Source organism: Xiphophorus hellerii, chromosome 24, assembly GCF_003331165.1.
Source record: "Xiphophorus hellerii strain 12219 chromosome 24, Xiphophorus_hellerii-4.1, whole genome shotgun sequence".
Classification (NCBI taxonomy): domain Eukaryota; kingdom Metazoa; phylum Chordata; class Actinopteri; order Cyprinodontiformes; family Poeciliidae; genus Xiphophorus; species Xiphophorus hellerii.
Window position 1 is genome coordinate 5,676,674 of NC_045695.1, and position 18,340 is coordinate 5,695,013.

The window sequence follows — 18,340 nt, forward strand, 5'->3', positions numbered from 1 at the left end:
TATATATATATAGTAATTAAGTAATAAGAACAAGTGCGAACATTTGTGAACAGCTATATCATGATGTCACTTGCAAGTTGCATTAAAGAGCAATTTTGTGGCGTTATGTCGACAATGATTCTCATTGTAGATGTGCATCCAACAATTCTGGAGGAACCGTGTAGTAATATTATGGAAGAATATGGATCAAAAATCTCCGAGGACTGTTATTTTACATATCTGAATTAGACTTGAGGAAGCTATATGAAGAAAAGACGTGTACCTGATATTGTGGCTAGTGCACCTATATATATTTTTTTAAATTATTTCGCAGTTAAGTTTTTTTTCCCCACAAAATTCTTAATCGTAAAGGGTACGAAGAAATTGTTATTTTGCTCAAACATTAAAAAAAAAAAAATCTATATTGTTTTGCAAACATTTCTTTTGAATTTATAAAAATGACGGAAACTGTTTTTGTTGGTGGCAAAGAAACGTTTTTGCGACGCTCCCTTACTGCAGGCAGTTTCAAGGAGACCCGAACTGGGCGTTCCTTAGCTGCTGCCACTTCAAAGGACAAAAAAAAAAAAAAGTTTTAAAACGTTTTGCTCTTGAGGTTGTTTTTAGAACCAATATGAAACAGCGACCCAAACATCCAAAAAAAACCACTATTCGCAACAACTGAACAGTGAACAAATTAGCTGCCTTTGAATACTTATCATTTAGTTTCGACTTTTTACGTCACATTCTGACCGTAACCTTCTGTCCCGAGCGCATTCCGCGCACTTTTAACAAGTTTACACGGTAAACCACAGGCATATCACGAAGGTGCGTGGAGTATTTTGAACTTAAAAAGAACACGGTGTCACTTTTGGAGCAACTTTGTCCCGTTCGGTTTAAGGGACCGAGGCTAAATGTGTCGACGCGTCGAGGCGGAGTGTCGGTGACGGCGGCTCCCTCTTCCTGCGCCACTTTAAGTGAACGAGGGGGCGCCTTGAAACCTCCATGTTTGTATCTTGAAATTGCGAACGGAGTTGAGCACCATATTGAATCAAAGTTGCCAACTCTTTGAAAACAAATGTTTGGTAACTTTCTAACTTTCTACGTCAGCGTCTTAGCGAGCGGACCCTCCGGCGGCGCTAATGGACGCGCTTTAGGCGACCGCTTCGCCACTTTTCCGGCGCCTTTCAGTTTTGTTTTCGTACATGTTCAGTTCAAGCGGCGGCACCGGAGTCGGCGAAACAGCCCCGAAGTTTAAAGCGTGAGGTCCGGGACTCGGACGTGATGGACAATCCGTCCTCAATAATCACCCAAGTGAGCCGGGATGACGAGGGAAGTAAAGCCGCGTCAGAGAGGGGTGAGTGTCTTCATTTTTGTCCTCTGCTGTCATGTCAGGAAAAGTTTTTTTTTTTTTTTTTTTTTCTTCTCTATTGCAGCTGCGTGGTCAGAGTTCAACGTCCCAAAACTGCAGTAATCTGCTTACGGCTCATTACAGGCGGCTCTACTTCTCTCATTTCCCGTTGAAAAGGAATCGGAAAACAACTTGGCGCAGTCGGACTGCGAAAGTTTGGTGGTTGTGCGGACAGAGATGATCGTTGCGGCCTTTTGGCCTCTGATAAAAAAATTAAAAAAAAAAAAAGGAAGTGACGTCCCCACAGCTTGATCATACACATCAACCCAACCTGTCAATTTTTTTTTTTTTTTTTGCATCGGTATAATACTCTCTTTACAAAAGAAATGCAATTAAAATAAGTAAGAGTGCTGAAAATATTATGAATAATAAGGAAAATAGTCAAATAAAAGTAATTATTACACCATATTACTTTAAATAAATATAATGTTAATTACACACTATTAAAGATGCTTACTTCAGACTGCAGATAAATTCTGAAACACCATTAAATTCAGTTTAATAAAAAAAAAAAAACTTGTGAAAGTTTTATAGAATATTGCCCTAATATTGTTGCTTAAACATGCAAATACCCTAATTTACTTTTATTTTTGCAGTCTGATTTGATACATTTTATAATATGCATCACTTAGACGTTTACTCAACATTTCCGATCTCAAACTTTTTTTTTTAGCGAAACTACAAAATATTCCAGATTTTTCTTTTCATTTCTGCTAAAATTGAAGATGTTTAAAAGTAATTAAAAATTATTCAGCTTTTTTTTTTTTGATGGGCAATTATTATTTATATATAATTTTAAGGTCTTATGTTAATGATTGGTATGGTTTCCATTAGTAACCATAAATATCAGCTTCGATGTGGGAGCTATGCAGACTTGAGACGAAGAAGAGTGGAAAATACAGTTTTCTCTTGTGGATATTTTTGTGGTGGAAGGGGTTACAAAATTCAAGTATTTATATAAAAAATAAAAAAAAAACATGAAACAAATAGTTTTGTTTTAGTCTAATCAATCAGGTTAAAGGGGATCTACTGTAGGTCTTTGATTCAGTTTAGCTTTTGTATTTCTAGAGTGTTGGCTCTTCGGCCAACACTCTAGAAATCTCCTACATCAGCATAGACAATGCAGTATTTACAGCTCTTAAAATATCAGATTCATAAGTATGTGTTGTGTAATATCTGACAAACTTTTGTTGGAATAGGGGTGTCATTGTGGAAAAGCTCGGTGTGATTTGTTAGAAAAACAAATCTAGCTTTAGATTGTGTATGATCAGTAAGTAAGGACTGGCTGTAGTTACTAAGTGTCAACTTTATGGTATCCTTACTCTCATGACCAAATTGTAGGTGAATGTCATTAGCATGACAGGAGACATAAGATAAACCACATATTTAAAATAATAGATATTCTTTTCTGCTTAATTATATTTATTGTATTGTCAGATGAGCCGCTATATGCATGCTGTCATAAAATGATGCAGGTGCTAGCATGTCGGCTAACTTCTAGCCTTTCTTTATTTTTTTTATATTCCCACAACTGACCAGCCTGCTGCACTCTGTCTATAATGAGCAGACTTTTTCTGGGTATGAACTAGACTGGACAACATGTGCATACACTGTTACGTAGTGTATGTAACCTATGTGAAGTTACGTACACTACATGTAGCCATTATTGGTATATTGGATTATCCAATATTTTGGCTAATCCATAAATCTTGGATTAACCATCCAAAGTATTGAATTCAAGTGTTGCAATCAGTCCCATATCGTCAATTAGGCCGGTTACCATCTTTTAAAAGCCTTACTTGCCAATTCCGATTTTGGCTGATACCAATTCTTTTGTCTGAAATGTTGCTAAATGTAGTGAGAAAGTCACTGAGTTGTTAACTGTGCAGACATGACCCGGTGGGCCGGTCTGTCAGTCAAACCTCTCTCACAGGAGAGCAGAAGGCAACCGTGGTTGATTTTTAGACCTTTGCCGAGGTAGAGTTGGGTAGTTTCTTGTCCAACACCAGTGTCTGACCTCACAAATATTCCCTAACTAATCACCATAAATCATATGCACTCCTAAACCTTGAAGAAGTGTGAAGCTGTTGGAGCTTCCAACATAAGGCCAACCATAATGACGCAAAGTCAGAGGAGTGAAGACCAATTTGCAAATATTTTCCTAATATCGCATATTAAGAAAATAATAAGAGGCCTTTGATTTGAACATTTTTATTATCTGCAAGCCTTAATCAATGTTGGAATAAATAAAGGCTTGAAATATTTCACTCTATGTGTAACAAATATGACTTTTACTTTGTGAAATGAGTGAATATTGTACTTTTTCGCACAATAATTTATTTTTTTAGCCATACTTGGACATGGAAACGTTTGTTCATACGTAGAATGGTGCAGCGTACTAAATATGATCTGTCAGTGGAGTATCAGTGTGTTCAGCAAGGCAATCTCAGTAGACCTCTTGGTCACAATGTCTGGTAGAACATCCCATTTCATTTGATGGACTTTAACAAACCTGCATGATTTGATATTTTTTTGATATTGAGCAGTGAATGTTCATCAGGGCGTTTGTCATTTTTTTGTAATTTTTAACTTTGCTGATGACTTTTTCAAAAACCAGGGCGGCGGATTAAGCCGGGATTTTCCAGATATCCTGGCCGAGTTAAACCTCTGTCTACAAAAGCAGTAATGCATAGGTTACCATGGCGATTTAGCTTGCTCCAGACCGTGCTAACAGCCAGGTTTAGTTAAGCCTGGAGCCTGATCTGTTCAGTCATCGATCACACCGATCAGAAACCAAGGAGTTTAGTTACCAATTCTGTTTTCTAGTCTGTCTGCGTCTACATTTTTAATTTAAAATGATCCACGTGGATTATGTTATTGTTCGATTGTGTTTCTGAAGACCACTGTTCTAGTTTGACAGAAAGGCCTTTAGTAGACCATTGCAGTGTTAGGAGGATTGGAGAAATGGTTGAAAAGAAACAAATGTATTGTAATCAAATAAATCCATATTAGTTTTAGCATACTTTTGAGACTTGTACTTATTTAAATCATAAATATGCTTTTGCCTCTATCAAGGGGGCTAATAATTAGATGATTTTGATCTAATTATCTGTTAAGCTGCCTTTGCGCTAACAGTTTAACAGTAGATTGTCCCTTCAAAACAAAAGCATCACAACTCAATCAGGAAGTTAACTATAGGTAAAACTAATTAAAGGCGATCTAGGCAGGGACGTTGTAAGTTATTAGTAGTCATTTGCACATTGTAGTAGATATTTTATTCACACACTTCCTAGATACTGCAAAAATGTTCTTGTTTTTATTTTTTGTTTGTTCTGTATAAATATGAATGTTCATATTAAGCTAAAGTTGTTTATTTGAGAAAATGACAAATGATTAGGACGATTTTTAGTTAAAAAATGGTTTGGAAATGTACATTTTTCGCTAATTATGTATTCAATTGATCTGTTATCGTTTGCTGTTGAAGCAGGTTTCTTTTCTCGTATATGAAGTTCTTCAATTCCTCATAATCCTCAATAGAAATATGCTGTTTGTTTGGTGTGACTTATGATGTGCGCAGTTTATATAGCGCGTAGCATCAGTGAATCTGTGATCGATCTCATTGGTCTGTCGAAGAAATCTGTATTACTTTAGCTCGGCTCGACGTAGCTGCACCTCCTGAATCTGGTTTGGTATTTGTGAAACTGATAGAAGTCAGGATGAGCTGATGGTGGCATGTCAAGCCTGGCTGTATCTCTTATCCTGGATTTTGTAATTCTACTTTTATGAAACAGCCCTCTTGTCATTTTGTATCTGTAGGTCTGGATGTTTGGACGCGACTTTACGTTAAGTCTATAAGAGCTTACCAAACATGTATCGGTTTCTGCGTGCTGGAGGTATGTTTGGTTCCCACTTTGATAGCTGATGATTTAAAGTAAGTTTCTATATTTCACTCTTAATACGCTGTAAGGAAATCTGGTTGGGAACACAGATGTTACTGACTATAAATGTTGATGTTGCTAGCCATAAAGCAGAAATTTCCTACTGAGCCACGCCACACGCTTCATTGATCACGCCGAACAAATCATCCTACTTGTCAGACGGGACACGGATGCTTCTGATTTTCAGAATAAAACTTCTCATTCATCAAGAGTAACCGCACAAGCTCATCGTTTGTTTCGGGCCCTGGTGTCGGCGTTGGACCTGGTGGTTGCCTTAGAGGGCACAATGGTGTGGATTGCAACAGAAAGTGTGTGGAGAGCACAGTGTATACATGAGAATTTTGTTTTTATTTGTAAATTTGAATGAAATTGCTCTAGTTTTATGTATCTAGTGACTGAAAAAAAAATATGGGAGTTTTCATTTTCAAATTGTACCAATTTGGATCTTCAGGCAAACAGGAACACATAGACTCAACATGCCTGGATGAGTAGCAATGAGATAAACTCCCAACAGAACAAAACGGCGTACTGTACGGCTCCAGTTGTCCCAGTTGAACATTAACTCCCATCTGGGACAAGAAACTGTGCAGGTTACTGGATAATCCTGGAGTCAGCGGCAGTCCCAGATCTGCTGGCATTGCAGCAGCAGATCAGACCTCCACCACAGAAGAAGAGCATCTTTTGGCAATAAAGGATCAGGTGAAACATGAGCAGATGCTTAGCGGTGGTGTGCGTGCGTGTTTGCGTGTGGGCGTGCGTGCGTGCGTGTTTCTTCTACATGTGGAGCAGCTGAGTCTGTTATGTAACTTTGCCCTGGTGCATGTTGGGAATGTTGGCTCTATGGCTTACAGCCACTGGATGAAGCTTCATGTTGATATTTGAGCCTGAAATCCGAAAGAGACATTTTTTCCCAGACGAGTGACATAAACCATGTTTGGAGAAATAAAATAAAATTTTTTGGTAAATAGCTATACAGGAAATGTGTCATCATTTTCAAAGAGCCACTCATGGATTTGTGCTTTTAGTTTTAAAATAAATAAAAACACGGAGAGATACATTTTCTTCTCTGCCTTGTTGATATTTGTGGAGAATGGGTTTTCTAAAATAAAACTGTTAGTGCCATTGTGTTGAATTAAAGAGCAAATATTTGATCAAGAGCAGAAAAATTGCTAAAACCTGCAGTTATTATATTACTATATATACCTAGATTATATTATATATCTAGATTAAAAACTTTTCTTCGTTTATTTCCTTTTGTCATCCTCATTTTCTCCACAACTGTAGAAACATTTGCCATAAATTTATAGTTGTCTATTTTATTTTAGGTTTTTTTTTTTAAATAAAACTTTCTGTGAGATCAAAGCTGATTTTTAAAAGGCATCGTCAGTGACGTTTTTAGCAGCTGACTTTAGGAGAGTAGATGAACTCAGCTGAAGCATCTGATGTCTGAAGTTGAGCATGAAGAGGCAGAAATATTCAAAAAAAATCATCATGAGGGGGAGATGTGGGTTATTACAGGGAAATGATGACAGGCTTCAGTTATGCCGGGCTGAGGAAACTATTTAATCCAGCCGAGCATTTTAATCACCAGAACACAATAACTGACTTCATAAAACAGAGTTTGTGTTTAATGCACTACTGTTAGTTAGTTACCCCGCAATAAAGTCCATGTGCCTGCTCTTACAGGGCAATGAGTTTTATAAAAAAAAAAAAAAAAAAGTGTAAAAAGCATAAAAATGAGCTGCTATGTAATTACTGAGTTTAGCTGGAGGAGGCAGCAGCTGATCGGCTTTTATCTGGGCATCTTCGTCGAACGGACGGTTCTGCGAGTTCACGTTAAAGTCCGAACGTGAAATTCTCCGAAATGAAATGAAACGCGGAGTAAATCGAAATGAAAACGGCTGTGATGGAAAGATTTGTTTTTGGCTGGAAGGCTCGGTGACGGAGGCGATGTGCATTCTGCAGCACAACTAGTTTATCTGATGTATTGAAGTATTCTTGAATCAGATATGAAGATTATCTGTGAGCGCAAGCTGGATGAGAGAAAAAAAAGTGTTGCAACGGCCCAGTCAAAGTCCAGGTCTCCTCATTTAGGTTGTATTTATTATTATTAATTTTTTATTTTTTTTAAAAAGGTAATTTATTAAGTAGGGATGCGGGATATATCGACACTAACATATCGATGTTTATCATTGTTGAACACGTCGGTTTTGGTCTGATAAGTAGCTAGTAAAACATTTTCCCATCTTGTTTGTATGCGGTGTTTGTTTGGTCATGTGACAGTGATGCAGCGTGTTGGGTTTTATCTGAAGTCATGTAGGCGATGTCAGGAAATGTAGCAAAATGTTCATAATACCGGTAAACCTTAAGAGCAATATTCAGATATAGATATAGATGTTCATATCGGTGCTATGTTGTTACGAAGCATCCTCCGGTTGGCTGTTGGGATCCTTCCAGCCTCCATGTCTCCATGTCTCCATGTCTCCGTGTCTCCTTGTCTCCATGTCTCCTTGTCTCCATGTCTCCAGCTCAGCTTGGCTACAAACTTCAGCTCCAGTTATTGTTCTGTAACCAGAGCAAATTGGGTTTTTTTTAAACTTGATTCTTTGATCTCTGTCGAAAACCACATGAGTTGTATTTTATTCTTTTAAGATTGTAAAATGCTACAATTTTTTTTTTCAAATAACAATTAGGAGACTTTTACTAGGAGAATTAGAGCAATATAGATGCAAATAAAGGCTTTTGGTGTTCCATGGCCTCTTGAAGTGGTTGGAGCTCATTAAAAGAGCTGAAGGCGAAACACAAGGGGCTTCTGGGTGGCGTATTGGACTTAAATTTGATACTTAACTCTATTATGCAACACCTTGCATTACGCCACAACTTTATGCTCTTATGTATATTTGTTAAGATGTTCTTCTGGAGGGAGAAAAAAAAAAGCCATCCTGCACTTTTCTGACTGCGTTAGTGTTAGTGTTGAATGTCATGTGAGCAGATTATGCAACAGTGCTGGCCTTGCTGCTAGTTTATGGTTTTACAGTCAATAGGAAGTGTGTACAAGCATGGGAGTGATATGGATGTCAAAATGATTATTATTAACAACACAAAACAGCATTATTATAATTGTAGTTTTGTTGTTCTTGCGTGATAGTAATAATTGATAGATGTAATTATATTTACTGAGTGTTGTTGCTGCTGTAGTAATTAATACTAATAGTTATTAGTAATTATTATTATGTCAATTCATAATACAAAATATGAATAAGTATAGTAATAATCATGTTTATTGTTGTTCTCTAGTTAATGTCTATAGTAATAACTATTTTAGTTGTAATTAGAGTATTCATTATCATTATTGTAGCATTTAATAATAACAGTAGAAATAATGATAGCCATAATTATTTTATTTATTCCTATTTTTGTTATCATTATTATTATTAGTTGTTGTTCCAGCAGTGTTAAATATTACTATTTGCTAAAAATAATAATAGCAATAATAAAAACATTCACTCGTAAGTCGAGGTATGATTTTAGACGTCAGTGTTTACAATGTCAGCCAATCGGAACCAGAGCTCCTCTGGCTCGGATCAAAACGATGTGAAGAGGCGAAAGCTGAATTCCGTCTCATCTGGCTGCGTCACATTCCTGCAGCCGTCTTTCTAAAGGGCGTCCCTCTGGCTCTGCCAGAAGAGCTGGCGAGTGTCTCTCTGTGCTGCACTGGAAATATGCGTCGAGTTTATTTCCGTCCGCAGCCATCTCAACTTGCAACAAGCTGATAAGCCGAGCAGGAAGAGAAAACAGAAAGTGCTGATTTATTCAGAATCAATGGACTATGGACTTCCTGTTTGTGTTTCACTTTAAAAGAATTAAGCTTAGCATTTGAGTTTAATTGTTTTCCTTCTATCTAGACTTTTTTTTCCCACACAGGTGAAATCAGTTTTTTTTGAAGACGCAGAACAATATCACTGACGCTTGAATTTCTTGACCTAAAACCTTTCAGGTTTACCCATCAGTCAGGGGGGACACATCTTTTTCTTCTTCGTTAAACGCCTCCAGTACGTTCCGCTTCGCTTTCTCTTTGTCATCTTCACAGAGCCCCGTTTTTTTTTTCTTTGTAAGTTCATTCATGCTCTGTGTTTTGCAGTCAGCACCCAGTTGGACATTTTTCTTGCAGAAAGGCATGTGATGGCGCGGTGGTGGTGGTGGTGGGGGGGGGGGGGGGGGGGGGGGCTGGAACACCGAAGTGAATTAAGACTCCTGAGAGCCAATAAGGCCATGGGAGTGAAGCTGAAATCCTGAGGATATGAAGGAGTGAAATAAGAAAACATAAGTCTTCCTCTGTGTGTTTCCTATGGCATTAGATGCTTTATCTGTTGCAAATTACAGCTTTAATTGCTGTTTGGGGGTAAAGAGGAAGCTGAATTTGCAGAAACGTGGAAGAAACTGTTCATGACAAGAAAAACAAACTCTGAAATCGTAGGACAGTAGTAGCGTCGCTCCTCTTAAAACCCGCCAGCAAGGAGGCTTCCTCCCAGTGATACCCGTCTGTTTCCTCTTCCTGTTTTGGCCTGCATGCGGCGGAGGCCGGTGGAGGGGTCACACCGTTGGTTTGAATCCACAAATGGAGGGGGGAGGAGGAGGGAAAGAGAGAGGCGTGAGAGCAGCACAACAGAGGTTTGTGTGTTAGTAACGCGGTCACGTCCGGATGGAACGAGAGAACAGAGATGGAAGCAAAGTCTGGTGTGAGGAAGAAGAGAATCTGGAGAAGTGTTTAATTACAGGGATGACAGGAGGAGGAATAAACTTTGTAACTAAGATAAGCGATTGTGACTTGAGACCAACAATACTTCGGCTTTAATTAGCTATAAATTCAATTAAAGACTTCCAAACTTTCTACTGGAAGTCTTGATTCTCTTCAAATGTTCCTTTGGGAGGGATGGAGGTCAGACTTTAGCCCCACACACTTTTAACGTGATACGAAGAAGAAACTAGATTGGCATGTATAACATCTCCAGATTGTCCAGATTCCTGGGACTTCCATAGATCCCATATGTCTTCTATTGGCTGTAGGTCTGAGGTGGTCATAAGTGTCTGGTGAACCTGGTTTCAGTGTTTTATATTATAGAGTTCCAAACATTATTGATATTGGTTGTCTTGACTGTAGCAAGATGTCTTCACTGGGAGCTTGTTGGGAACGTAATAGCCATTCAGGGGCTACATCCTTTTGAACAGATGTGTGACGAAGGCTGTCTAAATTCAAAGTCTCCTTCCAATGTGTTCCCCTTGTTCCCCAGATGTGAAGGACCGGTCATAGTCCACCTTATCCTAAGACTTATTGCAGGCCAAACAGAAGATTTGTGTTGTTGTACCAGTGGTGGATGAAGCAGGAGACTTGGTGCGCAGGGGCTGAGAGAAAGGACTGTACCCTCCCCTTCCAAATTCAGGGAATGGTACAGTGCCTGAATTTGGACAAAACTAAGAAATCTTCAGAGTGGAGGAAGTTAACAAGCTAGTCAAATGGGCACTGATCATTTGGCCAATGGTTTGTCAGATCAACTGATAAACAAACCTAGGCTGAAGACCAAGGTTTTACAACTGGGTTTGTGTTAATAATCCAATGAATATATTTTTTTGAAATTATGACACATAGTTGAAACAGTGGACAAAATTCACCATTAAAGATCAAGCATGTAGTTTCACTTAATGAATAATTTATTGCTGATATTTAAGACTAAAGATTTTTGATTTTACATAAGTCCAAGTCATGGTCTTGGCGTAAGAGCCGAATCAATCTGTGGAAACTCAAGCCAGGTGTTTATTTGTGTCACAACTACCAAGTCTGTGAAGACAATTATTAAAATTTAAAAAAACTAGCAATTTAACAATGGAACAACTAGCATCACTGTCAGCCAAAAATAAGTTGCCTCAAACAAAGAAGTCATGATGAGCGTCAACATGACCTGAGGCCTACAAAAGACAGCTTTTCTTTGTTTCTGCTTCCAGTTGGACAAAGGTTACCAGAGGGGAAGTTTTATTTTAGCCTCCAGTTGGCTTCATAGTGGGCGTGTCTCTGGGTTTCCTCGTCATACCCGAGTATCCGCAGCTCGCCTGACAATACCTCACTTATGACGTTCACCACAAAGCATCAGGGAAGAATCAAACTTTTTTTTTTTTTGTGGTTAAAAGTAAGCAGTTGCGCCTCATTCCTTTTCAATGTGGTCATCTTCGTACAGTCCGGGAGGTTAACACTGACTGTGTGAATTTCTGTCTTTTCTGCAGGCTCTTCTCCCTCCCTGTCATCTAAGAAGCCGCGAAGCAGAGGCCTGTTTTCCGGCCTGTTCTGCTGCCTCTGCCGGGACCAGCCTGAACCCCCGCCCGTCAACAACAATGCCCCTCTCTTAGTGGAGGAGAATGGGACGGTCTCCAAGGTGTGCTGACTTCCTCCTTCGGTTGAATCAGAGAGGATGGTGTCGGGTTTGCGGTCAACGTGTGTGTTTCTGTCCAGGTCAAGCCACTGCTGCCTCCAGCCAAGTCAAAAGACGCCGGGAAGATCTGTGTGGTGATAGACCTGGACGAGACGTTAGTTCACAGCTCTTTTAAGGTGAGTCGCAGGGGGATTATGGGTACAACCAAAACGCGACAATAACAAGGACTCCGGGGAAGAAATTGTTGCCGTCCATCAATGTGGGAATGGTTGTAAGGCCAAAATACCCCAAGTCAGTGGAAAGCATTTAACCTTTGCCAGTCTTCCCGGAAGTAGACCTCCCAGCAAATCCACTCCAAGGTCTGATGGTGCTGAGCTCAGACCAGGTTCAAAGGTCAGACAGCAGGGTTAGAAACAGACAGGTGGAAGCCTTCAGTTAAATAAACAAATTGGACGTGAGACCTCTATTCCACTTTAGGAGAAAACTAAATCTAACATGTCAGCAGAAATGGACCGTGTCAACTGCAGCGCTCTTGCTTAGTCTGGAAAAGTCTGGAATTTGATTCAAGTGCTTTTTTTTATGTCTGGATAACTGGAATAGGAATATTGAAAAATATAAGCTTTTGTAAACTTCTGTCTCTTCCCCTTTCTTTCTTCCTTATTTGTCTCCTTCCATGTGTCCTTCTTTCCTTCCCTATGTCCTTTGTTCTATGATTTTCATTCATTCATTTTTGTTCATTTGTTCCTTCTTTTCTTCCTTCCTTTGTTTATTCCTTTTTTTTGTTCCTTCCTTCCTTCCTTCCTGCCCATCTCTTGACATATTCAGTCTTCTATTTTAGAGTGTTTGTATAACCACAGTGAAGTTTGCCATTAGCTTTTTTGGTAATATCACAAAATGGCCTACAAAATGGAAACATGAGTCTGGAAAAGTAGACATGGAGAACATGTAGGAACACAGTGGTGGGAGTGTGATGATGGGGACTTCTACTGCAGCTCCAGGACCAGGGCAGCTCACCCACCGAGTTTACTGATGTCAAAGATGTTTTTTTTTTTTTAATATGTAAGGAAAATTTCTTAAAGAAACCAGAGAGCAGCTCAGTTTCTCTCTGTTTAACTCAGTCTGTTCCTGATTGTCGGTGAATTCCCATCGACTGACCGGCTGGTTCCTAAAAACCAGATCGACACCGTTCCGTGCAAATACTTATGCAAAGACTTTTTTCATTCTCCAAAAGGCAACACTGTAGTCTTTACAGAGACGCTGGATGTTTTAATTACTAACGTCTCCCTGTCTGTCTCTTTCGCCCAGCCTGTGAACAATGCAGATTTCATCATTCCCGTGGAAATAGATGGAACCGTACACCAGGTAACGCCGCTCCGTCGTCTCCCCATGTCTCTGATTGGCTGAGTCTGCAGGTGGTGCCTGAGTTCAAGTGGCTGACGGAGCGGGACAACGTGCCTCATGGCTCTGGGCCTGATTCAAGTAATCCAGGATAGGTTTGTTCAGACAAGCACAGCCTGTTCCGGATGACTTGGTTCAGGAACGCCGGCCTCAGACGCCAACGCCGCCGCCTTCAGGAGAACCTCACCGGCTCGCATACGCCGCCTGACTGCCATCTATGCACATACCTCAATATTCGGCTGCAGATGCAAGTCTGATGCTGCCCTCAGCCGCGTTTTGCATTCAGACATATGTGACTCTGTCGGCTGGAGTCTGCAGACACACGTTGCCTTTCAGAGCAAAAATGAGGCCGATTTGAGGATTCCTGTGTTTCCAGGTGTACGTCCTGAAGCGGCCGCATGTCGACGAGTTCCTGAAGAGGATGGGAGAGCTCTTCGAGTGTGTCCTGTTCACTGCCAGTTTAGCAAAGGTAACAGCCACAGCGTGGAGGATAATCTGGTCATTTCTGTTCAGTAAATTAGAAGGTAATCCGTTGTGGAAAAGCCTGACCGTTGACAGTTCTTGCAGTAAATAAAAACATGTCAAAGGAGGCACTGTTAGGCGGTTGAGCATTTGAAATAATGTTGTCAAGCAGGAACAGGAAATATTTCTAAATGTTTGCAGGCAGAGGTGATGCAACATGGTGTAGAGTGATGGATTTCTAATCTGTGAAGAAATACAAAATGGTTTGCAATGTTTTGAGTTTTCTTTCCACAGAACTTTGAGTTAACTTGTGACTATAATAAGGTAATGTACAAAAAAATGCAGGGAAAAAGGACCTCCTGTAGCAGTCAGTCTTACAATACATAATAAGAGGCCTCTGACTGAAGACTGTCAGTATATGTCCGTCATGACATGCTATCAGCTATTCCAGACTAACATGTCGTGTATGACACTGCTAATTCTCCTCGTTTGCTTTTGCCACACCTTTTTAAATCTGTCTGCTTGTACGGTTAGAGATGTTGGAGTAGGGGATGTGACGCTCATCCGTTACGATTTCTGCTTTGGATTTTCATCTCATTCTTCATTACAGTTTTGAAAAATCATTCGTTTATGCAAACCTCTTGGAAAAGGATTATTTTCTCCTGGAGAGATTAGCGTCTGCTGTAAATGTTTTCCACTTTGCAGTAAGAGAGAGGGAATAGCTGAACATCGACCTTTGCTCATGTCTTTCTGCCTTAGCGTTGTAAAATTCCCTTTTTGGACAATTAACAACTTCCACTTTGACTTTGTGTTAAACTACACATTTGATTGTGGGAGCACTTACTCGGCTATATATTTAGTTTTATTGACGACACTTTTCTGAGATCATTGCCTGCTGCTCTGGCACAGGTTCATGCTAACACAAACCAAGCGTCCTTAAACGGGTCCCGTAAATCTGACCGCGTCTTTCCGACAGTACGCAGACCCCGTCTCTGACCTCCTGGACAAGTGGGGCGCGTTCCGCTGCCGCCTCTTTAGGGAGTCGTGCGTTTTCCACCGAGGTAATTATGTGAAGGACCTGAGTCGTCTGGGTCGTGATCTCAACAAAGTCATTATTGTGGACAACTCCCCCGCCTCCTACATCTTCCATCCCGACAACGCAGTGAGTGCACACACAGCCCTCGCTGTTTCTGGACATTTCATCCTGTTTTCCTATGTCAGCTGGTTATTAGTCATTGCATTGAGTAACGTTACATATTCTCCATCTTCTCTCTATAAAGGTTCCCGTTGCTTCTTGGTTCGACGACATGTCCGACACCGAGCTGCTCGACCTCATCCCGTTCTTCGAGAGGCTGAGCAAAGTGGACAACGTCTACACAGTCCTCAAGCAACAAGGGACTCCGAGCTAACGGCGCTGAAGGTCCTTCACCTCAACGCCGTGGAAACAAAACGCCGTAGAAACAAAACAGAAAGAGAGAGAGAAAAAAAAAAAAAAAAGCCGAACACACCAGCGAGGCCGGAGCTCCACCTATCACTGCCCGCCAGAACACAACGCTGCTTCACAGCTGACAGAGCCTTCACCCTCCCAGTATACAACCAGCTTCCTGACCGGCGCTGCCATCTTCTGGTCAAACACAGACAGGATGAATGAATGTTTGATGACATTTCCACAGTGTAGGCCACGAATCCTCCGGATTCCACCTGGGTACTGGACGCCGATTTCTCCCTGGGACGCTCCTTTAAACTGATTTGAAAGGAGTTTTTTTGAAAGGTTTACATGAAAGCACACGTGTTCCATCCAAGCAACGCAGGTCGTCCACGTCTTCTAAGCACGTTGGACCAGTGTTCATTTGACCCTCGTTTGTAGCGCTGCTTTGGAGTCATCAAGGCAGTGTTATAAAATAATCTCGTTCAAATTAGCTACAGTCAGAGCTGTAAGAGTTTAAAATATTCAAACATAAGCGATTGGACGGCACTTTACTGTTTGATGTGTAGTCTATAGAGCAAACTGATGATTTTTGTGCACAAATGTTTAGAAAATTGCATAAAAGTCCAAATTTGATATCTTTACCGTGTAATTCCCCGCCGCTTCATGCTTTTAAACGGGCTAGATTTGTTCTGATTGAACCAGAGAAAGAGCAGCTCTCATTGGTTGTCGGGTCGATAAACGCCATGACCAACTGAGTTCAGAGGACCAGAACTGTCTTCCAAACCCCAACCCCTGGAAACCAGTCACTGTTAATGGTGCATCACAACTGTGTTGGATTTGTTCCTTGCTTTAAAGCCACGCACAAATCGTGAACTTTTTTTTTTTTTCTTCTTCGTCTTTTTAACTTGGGTTTAACAGACTATATTTAAAGTTCTGTTGTAGTGAAACAGTAGGCTTGAGATATTTACTTGCCTAAGCGGTACTTGTAGCCTGGAGGCAAGTTTGCGACGTTGTCAGAAGATGCTTGTTTGGGGAGCGTAAAGCCATCTGTTGCAATAAATGGTTTGATTCAGTCCAGATTTAAGGGATAAATCCACCTTGAAGCCGTTCAACACTATTGGTTCTGTTACTTGGCTGAAGTTCTTCATCTCCTGGACATAAATGGATGTAATATTAACTCTGTAATGTAGCGCAGCCATGTTCTAACAGTCTTTGAATTTGAAATGTAATCACAGAAAATAACAACAAAGGCATTGTGGGAAGTGTAGGAAATCACTGTGTACACAATTGCTGACAAGGCAGAGCTGATTTAAGGCTGGAATGTGCATCTTTTTTTTTTTTTTCCCAATCTCAGCTTCTTGGAGATCAGTTTCCTGGTCTGTTGAGGCGAAGAGCAACACGGTCTCCCAGCAATCCACTGTTCCACGTTTGCGATGACAATGGCCTGTATTGACACTGATGAATGAAAACGGTGGGTTAGACCATGAGCCTGGGGTAGCAGGCTTTGGACGGGGCAGGGAGATTAAGAGCTATTGAATTATTTTTATATGTGAAAAAAAAAACACACACAAAAAAGAAACAACTTTTCAATCAAGTTAGCTTGTTGTTTTTGAATACTTACCTATTTTTATTTCTTATTTCACCAAGGAGTGGTCATCTGATATAATATTTATAGTGTGTTTTCCAATCAGCTCTTCTTTTTTTTTTCTATGCAAGACTTGGTTGGATACCTCATATATTGGTAGAATATGGATCAGAACCGCCCACAGATAACTGAAAATATAGTACCTTACTGTTTTAGGCACATAACAGGGTAACTGTTTTAAAATGTGTTTTCCGTGTAAGCCATTGTCACGTGTGTTAGATTCAGAAATGACGCTATTTTCAATTCATTGGCAAAGTATTTATAGGAACATGAAGTCGTTTAGTCATCTGATTACTTTTATGAGTATTGCGTCACCATGGGGCCCATTTGCTGATACTGTACTTCTTACACATTAATAGATATGTATATGTTGTTTTGCACAGTAATAAAGCAAACAAATTTCATTAATATATATGGGATATTCATTTTACTGTACTCATGATTTAATAAATGTAACCTAATTTTTGACTTTTGTTGTTTTCTCATGCCAAATAATGTATGCCTGTATGTAATATTGCCATCTTTCTCTCTCTCTCTCTTTTATCTTCCATAAATGCTCATTGCAAGATGGTCCAAGTCCTACTTTGTAAAGCATTTTCTGTTCAAGAGGATCAGAGGATCACAGAAACGCGTTTCTTAAAATGGAATTCTGACAAACAGCTTTCCAGCCTGAAATTTTTGAAATTTTGAAATTTCTCTTTCGATCTCTAAATACAAATATATACTGAAAATCAACCAGACGTTGGGATTTATTGTCTGCATTGTCCAAACACGAGTGAAAACTACAGTTGTGGGTGGCACCGTTCGGCACAATACAAACAAAAAGCAATAGGATGGCTGAAAATGTCCAATAAAGGCAATTTTGTGGAAAATGAGCCAAATGTTTCATCGGTGTAGTTTTAGAAATGGCAATTCCTTATTTTAAACAATATTGTTTAAAATATTTCAAGAATATTTCAAGAGTTTCAAGATTTTGGACAATCTTGAAACTGAATTCCCTACTTTTCTGTGTCTATGCTATGTAACATAACACACACACTCACATATGAGTTACAGAAGCAGTGGTCAGAAAGCCAAACCACTACTAAAAATAGTTTTCTAATGTAATATAGTGAATATGTTATAGAAATTGGGATGTGTTGTTTCAGATACGGATCTTGGAAGGCTGACCATTAACTTTCGGTGCAATTCTGCTAAAAAAAAATAATAAAAAATTCTGGCTTCCAGCAGTCTGGGCTTTCTTCCCTCAACTAGGATTGTTTCCGGTCGATTTTTCTACAGGGCCACTCGAAGGAGGAGGTGGCCGGCAATGATGACGTTGATTTTCTGCGCCGTATTAGAATGTACTTTTAGCAATGGCAGCGGCGGAAGTGAACGAAGCTGTTCCAAGTCCGTGTTGGCCACGGCTTCCAAATACTGAATTGACGTTATCAGTCGCCTCCCTCGGACAGGCACGCTCTCTTTGCAGATATGATGTTTGTTTACAGCTGGTAAGCTTCTTGGCGCCGAATTGGCGCGTGCATGGGTCGATTGGGTAAAATTTCAAACCTCAAAACACATTTTTCATTTTGCAGAGACGAGCAAAAAAAACAACCCAGAACCTCTGCAGGAAGCAAAGTGTAGTACAAGGGCTAGGATCTTGGAAACCAGTAAGTGTTT

General features: G+C 40.0%; 1 protein-coding gene across 1 annotated transcript; it reads left to right on the forward strand.

Moving 5' to 3' along the window:
* The first annotated feature begins 950 nt into the window (after positions 1–950).
* On the forward strand, positions 951–17,416 carry LOC116715836 (carboxy-terminal domain RNA polymerase II polypeptide A small phosphatase 1-like). Its single transcript, XM_032556526.1, has 7 exons — positions 951–1,333; positions 11,602–11,750; positions 11,828–11,923; positions 13,053–13,109; positions 13,522–13,614; positions 14,584–14,769; positions 14,888–17,416. Exons 1-7 carry the CDS (start codon positions 1,261–1,263, stop codon positions 15,014–15,016), a joined length of 783 nt encoding a protein of 260 aa, XP_032412417.1. The 5' UTR covers positions 951–1,260; the 3' UTR covers positions 15,017–17,416.
* Positions 17,417–18,340: the final 924 nt, after the last annotated feature.

What these genes read in the sequence shown, in the direction of transcription:
- LOC116715836 (XM_032556526.1), top strand. Translation starts at nt 1,261, where the DNA reads ATGGACAATCCGTCCTCAATAATCACCCAAGTGAGCCGGGATGACGAG. An exon ending in TAGTTCACAGCTCTTTTAAG is followed by an intron (nt 11,924 to 13,052) that starts GTGAGTCGCAGG and finishes TCTTTCGCCCAG; the next exon opens with CCTGTGAACAATGCAGATTT. An exon ending in TCTTCCATCCCGACAACGCA is followed by an intron (nt 14,770 to 14,887) that starts GTGAGTGCACAC and finishes CTCTCTATAAAG; the next exon opens with GTTCCCGTTGCTTCTTGGTT.